The following is a 9,516-nucleotide window of genomic DNA, read 5'->3' on the forward strand; positions in this document are numbered from 1 at the left end:
ATTTTCATGACACATTTTGTGTTTTTAGATTATCACATGCAGTCAAAATTAATAATAAAAAAAGCTTATTTTTTATATAAAAAATAAAGTTCGAGGGTGAAATTCATTTTAACTCAAAATTCTAGGTTTTTCTTTTTGTTTTCATTTAATTTCTTTTAAATTGCCTTCAAACGATGCGAAAGCTTCTTTTCCAATGCAATGTGTTCTTTTACATTTTAATCACAGATTTAAAATATGGTTTCTTATATATTAGCTCCCTTTGTCTATGTCTTTGTCGTCTATTCTGAGTGCCAACATAAACATTAATGTAATTATAGATGTTCTTGTTTATAAATGTTGTATTAGTAAAGAAATTTCCTCGTATTAATTACCTTTTCACTAACATATCGATAAGAATTAGCTGTCATAATTAAGAGTCTGATCCACAGGCTTTCCGAATGAACTAAAGAGAATAGGGTTTGTGTGTGTGAGGGAGAGGGAGGGAGGGAGGGAGATTGAACCGCATACATTTCATAATTTGCAAGACGTAGAACACTAATTTGACCTTGGCTAGTATGGAACAAAGTTCATATACAGCAATGCATACAGTACGTGATACATTTTACCTTAAACAATCATCACACGTAGAATTTCGAACAGCAAGAATATTGTTATAAGCACACTGAATTACTGGAACAACACAATACAATTACATTAGTACATACCGTTAATCACACCCGTTTGATTTTCTTTAAGCACTTGTGGTGCAGGATTGAGTTCAAACTGGAAGATTATTTGAAGCCCCACCCACGCCCTTGTCACCTAAGGCTGCCATTGGAGGCGAGACTTCAGCTTCCCAAATGTTTGCGTGACTGAGAAGTTGTGAAGAAGAAACCGCAAGCTTAGAAGAAGGTCCAAGCATATTTTGCTGCTGTAACTGTTGTCGTTGTTGATACACGAACACATTTTCATTGAGCAAGGAATCCAGAAATGAGGAGAAAGTGTCCTCATTTCCAATATCTTCAATGAAATCATCTTCATTTTTTCGTCCATAACCACTTTGTAATGATCCCATATTAAAACCATCACGATTTGGCCAGTTTTCGTTAGCATCAGCAGCAACCTGGTTAGGAGACTGATCCAGGTTAGTCACTGTAAAGATTTCACTTACCCTAGTGGCTACAGCTCGATAGACCCTCCCATTCTCATCCAGTGGAGAAGATTTAGGGTTAGAATTCTGGACTGGAACATTTGCAATTTCTGAGGAACCGGGGTTAGGTTTTAAAGGCTTGTGAGTCCTAGGGTCTATTCCTTGGCTAATGAGCTTCTTGCTGAGACAGGTATTCCAGTAATTCTTAATCTCATTATCTGTGCGCCCTGGTATTCTCCCAGCTATCAAAGACCACCTGTTCCAAGAAGGAAAACCAAACAAAAGTAAGATTGACAGACAAAAGTACTAACTAGCAAGCATTAATGATCTAAGTTATTTCAAATTCGAAAACCAAAAGGCGACTTCCAATAGCGCTAAATCTGCCCATCTACTCTCTAGTCTCTATTAATCGAACTGTGTAAAACGTTGACAAATAAAGTAATACAATACATTGGAGTTAGTTTTTGAACGCTATTGCTATAGGAACCAGAAAAGAAGACAAAAGGAACAATAACATAAATACGACGATTATCAAAGAAAAAGAAAACATAAATACGTGCACACACGTACGTGCATGTATGGATATATAGCTGTTCCAAAAAAGATGGAGATCGGATCATCATGATTCATGATGATGATAGAACCTCGGATTGCGCGAAAGGTAAGAGAGATAAACACGGGGAAGCCCTTTTAAGTTAAAGCCCACCAATTACGTTTCTCAGACAATTTAAAGTGTTAATCGAAAGTCAAGCTTCTAGTTTTTAATTTGAGGAAGGAAGAGCATGACAAAACCCTAAAAAAAACAGAATAAATTAAAAACAAGAGAGAGATCCAAATCAACCTAATTATGGATGTCCCAGCTGATGGGAATAGAGAGAAAAGAATCAGCAACCCCGATCGAGACCATAAAATCCGATCATTACACAGGGAATATTACAGATACCTGTTACCAAGCAACCTGTGAAGCCTAAGAATGAGATCTTCCTCATCTGGGGCAATACGCCCTCTCTTAACAGAAGGCCTGAGATAGTTCATCCAGCGGAGGCGGCAGCTCTTACCACACCTAAGAAGTCCTGCCCGCTTTGGGAGCATGCGCCATCGCCCTTCACCTTCTTTCCTGATGTAGTTTGCCAAGAGCTCATCCTCTTCTGGTGTCCATGGCCCCTTCTTTATGCCCACCTTGCTACAACATGGTGTGGGTACACTCCTGCTCCTTGTTGAAGTTGATGAGGATAGATTCCTCATCTCTGGTTATATTATCTTGACTCCCGATTTAATACAGTGATCTTGTTTTGTGCCAAGAACAAGAACAATCGAAGGGTATGTAGCAAAGTCGTGAAGGTAAAGGAAGTGGAAAGGTCGGACGTGGACAGATGGTAATTAAATGGTACAGGGATGGGCGGCGGGATTTAGCATGTGATCCCAAATAATTTAGAGTTAAACTCGAATGGATAAAATTCAAGTTCATGTTTGTTCAGGTAGGGCCCTCCCTAGTGAGCCTCTAGCCCTACAACATCATCCATGTCCTTTAACATCTTCGAACTTTCTAGGTGTTTTCTATTTCCGGAAATTGGATATTTGGAACGGAAACTGAGGAATCGGAATGAAAATTGGAAAATCAAGATGATATTTTCATTTCTACGAGAAATAGAATGAATTCTAAAATCTTCAGTGACTAATTTTTAAGATAAAAACAAATAATGATTTTATTAATTGTAATGGTTATAAAAGTAATAGAAGCAATTATACTAATGATAGTGATATTAATAACGATAATAATAATATAATGATAACAATAATATATTTTTAAAAATTATTGTTAGTAAAAGGATGAGAATTGTAATTTAATGATAATAATAGGTTAAAAACTTTTGTAAGTCTTTTGATATAATACTAGTTTGTTCTCTCTATTTTTATTTGTATTAATGTCAATTATTTATTTTTAGATTATATTTATTTAGATATTGTTTAAAAATACGGTCAATCAATCACGTGTTTCATTTATTTCCAAACAATCTCTTATGTTCTATTTGACCTAACATTTGGATTGACTTTGAAACTATTATGTTACATCCTATCATATTATACATGTGTTTCTAAGTTATTTTTATATAATAAATTTCATTGCACGTATATTATTTTATGGTGGGATATAACCTAAATATCTAAGAGCAACTCAAGCTTATGGTCAAAGAAGAAATAAAAAAAGATGATTTTTTTAAATTAAAGGGTTGAGATTAATACAAATAAAAATAAGGCAAACAATAATCTTTTAATCACCACCAACAATAGTTTTTAGAAAAAATTATTATCATTGTTATTCACGGAAACAATAGTGATTCAGATGTTGATATACAATGAATATATAGAATAATATATCATTTTAAAAATATATATTTTCATTCCTTATTTTTATTCTAAATGAAACCATGTTTAATTTTTATTTTCATTCTATGACCCTTCATTTTTAGTCCTTTTATCAGATCACCTAGTGTATATTGTGATGATGAATTTTCTTCTAAATTTGTAATTGGATTTATTTGTTGCTGACAAATATAATGGACTACATATTCAATTTTTTCCCGACATAAAAAAATGTTAAAGGCAAGTATATAAGCATTAAAAAAAAGCAAAAAATCAAAAACTCGAGTCATTGACTCGACTAGGTTTAATAAGGTTGACTGATTTAAATAATACAAATTAAAAAAAAAAGCAACAACAAAAAATAAACTAACAAAAAAATTGACAATGTAAAAAAGTAAAAAAAAAAAAAAAAAAGAACCAACCTGAGCTCATCTGGGTTAAACTATGAAGCTTAATTATAAACAAACCCAATGTTCAAATGAAAAACTAAAAAAAAATAATTAAGAAAAAAACAGTGAAAAAAAAAGATTTGTGTCAACACGGGTAACCCGCTAACCTCGTGACCATGGACATAGAATTGAAATAACTCATAAAAAAAGTGAAAAAAAAGAAACACAAAGATCAAGTCTCAATAAATCAAGTGTCGAATGATGAAATTAAAAAAAAAAAAACTCAATCTTAAAAAAAGATATAAAAAAAAAAATAAAGTAAACTCTTGTTAATCTTCAAAACTCATGACCAATTAGAAAATAGATAAAGAAAAAACAGAAATCAAAAGAATAAAAATCAAATAAAGAGGGACTAAAATAAATAAAATAATCAGTAAAAAAAATTAAAAATTAAACAAATAGGAATTAAATGAACGAGGAACAAATTAGATGCAAAAAACAAATGAAAGGACAAATTCATTTTTTTGCAAGGAGGAGAGAGAGAAAAGAGAAAGAAGAAAAAAAAAGTTCACTGTAGCCTAATCATTACTCCTCCGTCCACATGCACAACATCGCTAAAAAGAACACAGTGAGCTGCTTCCAATGCTGTCCTAAAATGAGGTATTTGGAAATGGAGTGACATTACAAAATATGCATGAAAGGAACAAGATTTGTCCATTCACTATAGTGTTTCGCACGTGTCAACAAGTTGTTTTTTAATGAATAATAAATTATTAAAGATCAAATTGCCCTCGATACAACCTGTTTATTACAAAAATGCCAGCCTAAAAATGCACAAATATCATTGATTGCAAGTTTTATTTTCTTTATGCTTATAAGAGTATGAAAGTCTTTATATTGTTGTTTAAACATGTAATAAGACCCAGTCTGTATGCTAAAAAAACTAGCCTGAAAATACGCAACTACCTCTAGCTATAAGTTTTATTTTTTCTGCTTTTTAGGGTATGAATGTCTTAGCATTGACCCAAACATACTTTAAACAAATTTGACTTTTAAGTGTAATATATTTTTTTATATTATGTTCTTAATAGGCAAAAAACTGAATTGTTTCTAAATAATTGCACCATGATTAATGTCTCCTATTAAAAAAAAATCAAATTACTCCATCAGCAAGTTCACCATTTTCTTATTGTTGGAAGGGGGGAAAATCACTATTCCGGTGAACAGAGTTCTATCTAAGGAATTGTCATTCCAGTCAGGAAAACCTTTGGTATTATAACTCATTTATGATCTGGTGGACAATAATTGCTGAATGAAAAATGAAATTGATTTTTATTTGTTCTGTATTAAGCTTCTTCGTTTTGTAAGTTCGAATTATGCTAATTTAGGATTTCTCTCCCTCATCAGGTATCCGGATCACTTTTAGATGAGAGCCAAGTAAGGTCCATTGTGGAGAAGCAGGTCATCACAGCCAGCTCAGTTAGAAAACAAGAAATTAAGAGCGGAGAGGGTCAAAGCAGAGGACTTTGATGCAGAAGAAGGGGAGCCGCTTGATGAAGAAAATGAGCTAGAAGATGAGCTTTTTGATCATTTAATGGATTATTGCTTTCTTAAATATATAAATTAAGGCTGGTGATTGCTTGGGCACATTGATGATCAAAACCTTCGAAGCCTCTTTCTTACCTTTCTTTCTTTGATGAGCTCCCATCTTACATAACACCTATGTCGGTAAGTTATTCTTCAATATTTTACGATTTGTTCCTTCAGTTCTTAGGCTAAATTTCTCATGCTGTCCTTTAAACTTAGCTTTTGCTACTTCTACATCTTTTTTTCTTTAGGGCCTCTGTTCTGGTAGCTTCTCCACGGCTTGAATATGTTCATGCGTGTGCTTGTCTTATGTTCTTCTGAAGTGTTTTTGTGTCTCTGTTGGATTTTGTTTTTCTTTCTCAATGATGATTTGGCAGCTCAACAGTCATCCTGGCACCTTAGGCATCCTTGCGGTTTTATCCTTCTGCTTGCATTAACCTTTCTTTCTTCAGTCCTTGAAAAAGCTTTATGCTAGAGCACTTGACATGCACAGCAGCTGTCTGGGAACTATAAAGAGTGTTTTTTTCAAATGGAAAAAGAAATTATGGGTATAAGAAATTATGAAAATGTATATAGATAGATTTAGCTTGCAACCGTCGCCCCTCATGTTAAAGGATTTTATACTGCATCATTTTAGTTAATGATGTTGGTAACCGGCTCCAAACACAGTGATTAAACATACTTGATCTAATCATGTTTGACAATACGAGGCATGCATGAAGAATCACAATCACCTCAGAAAAACGCTTTGCTTTTGCCTTGCTGATAGGGTAAATTGACTCTGCAGGGTATGGATAAAATAAAACATCAGAAGAGAGGAGAATCGCCATTTGTATATTTGACGAGCATTGTAAGGAAGCTGCTCTTAAGTAAGCACCACCGCGCTCCTGATACTTTGATTGAGAACTCTCTATGTACTTATTCTTCATGTTGGTGGTACAGATATTATGGTACCTATGTCCCTTTCCTGCTGGAAGCCTGCAATTAATGATGAAAACCCAGATGTTAGTCAGGTGTGTCCCGTGAAGTACATTTATTATTTTACTTCTCTAGTGAATGTTGGTTTTGCTAATAAATGAGCACCATGTTTTTCAGGCAGCTGTTTATGGAATTGGTATCTGTGCGGGGCTTGGTGGATCTGGATCTATGTTTAAACCACTTGCTGGAGGTAGCTTACTATTCACTCGCGTAGTTGCTCTTCTTGGTGTTGTTGCTTTCATCTGTTGTCAAGGGTAATCTGCTGTCGTATTTTTTTGCACAGGCACTTTCCAGGTTCAATGCTGTAATAAGTCATCCCAATGCACTTCATTCGGACAATACAATGCCATTTTGACAATGCTGTTTCAGCTCTTGGAAAAATATGCGAGTTTCATCGGGATAGCATAGATGCAGCACGGGTATTTATTTTATCCTTTCTCTTACGTGAGCCTAGGTGGTTCATAATGCTTTCTGCTTAGGGCCTGTCCTCCCTGAACTGATATTCATGAATGATTGGTTTGATCTCTGTGCTACTTCTAAAAGAGCGAGCGAACAATTGCATGGACCATTCTGGCGTCCTGCATGAATCTTGGATTGTTATATGAAGTCTTCCACATTATTTATTGTTCTATCTCATCCTTAATACTTCTTTCATTGCGTGTATTTTAGTGCACAAATATATTCTAAACAAAACGCCTTTTGTTACAGGTCTGATAGAAAAAATTTCAGGGCCAAACAATCAATACCCTTTCTGTGCTCTGCTTGCCTCCATCTCTTGCATTTGGAAATTGAATATTGCTGTTGTTTAATTCCTGTTTTAGTTTTCCTAGTCATTGCTACTTTGTTGCTGTAGGTCATATGTGCAGGCGAAGAGTTGGCAACAGAGCAAACTGTCATTCGAATGATTAATCTGTTGAGAAAAATTCAGCAAATGTTACCATCTGCTACCATAGCTTCAACTTTGTCATCCTTGGAACCACAGCAGCAACTTGCTTTGCAATCTATCCTCTCTTCTTAGCTCATTTGGAATTGTTGGGATTCATTATTATTTCCTCCAAGTTGATCTATCATCCTTTGTTCTTCTGCAGCGGTGGCCATGTCATGGTTCTCTCTGGGAAGCGGCTGTGTCCTGTCCAAGTTCCTACTGCATCGGCGAGCAATGTCATTGTTTCATGGGGATGCTGTTGCCTGTGTTCAGCAAGCGAGTGTTGTGTGCTGAATTTCCTTTCTTCAGAGTGGTTCTCTATTTGTGGGTGAAATGAAAAATAGGAAAAGCTGATAATCTTGTTAATTATAGGACAAAGAATAGATATCTACATCTCGTTTGAGAAATTATTTTAGTTCAAAGTCATCGACTAGTATTATAGTCACTAGAAATCCTAACTAGTCAATAAAAATTTTATGGTACAAGACTGGTTACTCAAAAGGAAAGATATTATCATCATTTAAACGTCGTACATGAAGTAAGCTGCATTACTAATCTTGTCTTAAATAGTTAAAAATTTATTTTTTTATTTTTTGTTGTTGTTTTTTTTCTATAATGTTCTTGACTTTGACGTTAATGAACATTTACCTATAAATATTTTCAACTCTAACATTTGTAAATATTGCACAAACCCAAAAGGTGTAATATTCATAACTCTGATGTCAATAAATAATTTTGCAAGAATTTGTATTTTTAATTGAATAAAAAACAAAAAAAATATGTCTTTCTCTTTTTGTTTACCTTTTCTATTTACTCTTTTCAAATAAGAATAAAAAAAGCATTGCACAATAAATTTACATTTAACAATAATGTATGTAGATTGAGCATATAGCAGAAACAAATAATATACAAGAAAAAAATAAATAAATGTGGGAGTGGTCTATAAATAACTCCAAGAAGGTTCACAAATATTTTGGGAATTTTATGATATCAAAAGGAGCTTATTTAACTAAATATCAAAATAAAAAAAGTATAAAAATTATGGTCAAGATGTAAAGGTGTGTAACAAACATAGACCAGGCTGACTGGGTCTAAGGCTCAGACCCGGCCCAATTTCTTTTTTCTATTTTTTTGTCTGGGTTGGGTCTAACCCAGCTATATGGATTGAGCTAGACCCAGCCAACCCGGATCGGTTACTGATTTAGACCAGTAACCGGTTGGCTAGTCTGCAAGCGTGCGTGGGCTCTCACGCTTGCTACAGTACCTATGTAATTAAATTACAGTGGAGGGGGAAAAAAAGGGAAACTTACCTGCGTTCGGTGCTGGCGAGAGGTGCTTCTGGGGATTGGCTTGTAGTTCTGTAGTTTCCACTGTTCTTCTTCTGCCTTCTCCTCCTCTTTCTTTTTTTCTGTTCTTTTGGTTTATGCTTCTCTTTTTTTTTAAGTGAATTTACTCTCTTTTCTCTCCCCTGTTCTTCGTTCCCCTGTTTTCTTTCCCCCTTTTTTCTTTTTTTTTGTTCTCCTCTGTAATTTAATTACTAGGAACTGTAGTAAGCGTGAACAGTGGAAACTCCAGAACTACAAGCCAAGCCCCAGCAGCACCTCTCGCCAGCACCGAACGTAGGTAAGTCTCCGTTTTTTTCCCTCCTCTGTAATTTAGTTGCATAGGTACTATACCAAACCTGCGAACCCACGCACGCTTGCAGACCAGCCAACCGGTTATAGTTTTATTTATTAAAAGTATTAATGAGAATTCTAGCTTTTTTCTCTCTATTTTTTTTATGTTAATTTGAATTACTTTAACAAATTTAACCTTAAATATTCCCAACTTCAACAAAGGTGAAAGAAGCTAATTTTTCTCTGTTTTGATAACCATGCTGGCCAGTGCTGCCTTTCATGGTTTTTGTTCATGGTCTTTTATCTGGTGTTGTCGTCAAATGTACAAAATGTTGCTTTCAATATTTGTGGGCATGATGCCTAAAAGTGAGAATTTGGCTGGTTTTTGTTTGCCGTTTGGGGGAGAAGAATAAACTGTCGACGTTGGAAAATTAAAGGGGGAACCTCAAATGTATGTCCCTATTATTTTTCTTTTTATTTTTGTCCCAAATGCATTTAATATTAGACGATTTCATCCCTTCATTCACT

General features: G+C 34.5%; 2 protein-coding genes across 2 annotated transcripts; one reads left to right on the top strand and one right to left on the bottom strand.

The window, feature by feature from the left end:
- Window positions 1-545: 545 nt before the first annotated feature.
- On the bottom strand, window positions 546-2,450 carry LOC133668345 (transcription repressor MYB5-like). Its single transcript, XM_062088123.1, has 2 exons — window positions 2,073-2,450; window positions 546-1,385 (listed from the first exon to the last, which is right to left on the bottom strand). The coding sequence occupies exons 1-2, from the start codon at window positions 2,372-2,374 to the stop codon at window positions 758-760; spliced, it is 930 nt and encodes a 309-aa protein (XP_061944107.1). The 5' UTR covers window positions 2,375-2,450; the 3' UTR covers window positions 546-757.
- Window positions 2,451-5,015: 2,565 nt separating this feature from the next.
- Window positions 5,016-7,904, top strand: LOC133706171 (uncharacterized). Its single transcript, XM_062131648.1, has 7 exons — window positions 5,016-5,152; window positions 5,290-5,610; window positions 6,257-6,338; window positions 6,412-6,482; window positions 6,565-6,637; window positions 6,731-6,866; window positions 7,301-7,904. The coding sequence occupies exons 2-6, from the start codon at window positions 5,605-5,607 to the stop codon at window positions 6,853-6,855; spliced, it is 357 nt and encodes a 118-aa protein (XP_061987632.1). The 5' UTR covers window positions 5,016-5,152; window positions 5,290-5,604; the 3' UTR covers window positions 6,856-6,866; window positions 7,301-7,904.
- The last annotated feature ends 1,612 nt before the right edge of the window (window positions 7,905-9,516 follow it).

The sequence above is a fragment of the Populus nigra genome, chromosome 11, assembly GCF_951802175.1.
Source record: "Populus nigra chromosome 11, ddPopNigr1.1, whole genome shotgun sequence".
Taxonomy (NCBI): domain Eukaryota; kingdom Viridiplantae; phylum Streptophyta; class Magnoliopsida; order Malpighiales; family Salicaceae; genus Populus; species Populus nigra.

Bases quoted from the DNA above. Each gene is read 5' to 3' on its own strand.
- LOC133706171 (XM_062131648.1), top strand. The intron at 6,339-6,411 runs GTAAGCACCACC...TTGGTGGTACAG, and splicing joins TGTAAGGAAGCTGCTCTTAA to ATATTATGGTACCTATGTCC. The intron at 6,483-6,564 runs GTGTGTCCCGTG...CATGTTTTTCAG, and splicing joins AAAACCCAGATGTTAGTCAG to GCAGCTGTTTATGGAATTGG.
- LOC133668345 (XM_062088123.1), bottom strand. From the start codon at position 2,374: ATGAGGAATCTATCCTCATCAACTTCAACAAGGAGCAGGAGTGTACCC. The intron at 1,386-2,072 runs GTATCTGTAATA...TTCTTGGAACAG, and splicing joins CACAGGTTGCTTGGTAACAG to GTGGTCTTTGATAGCTGGGA.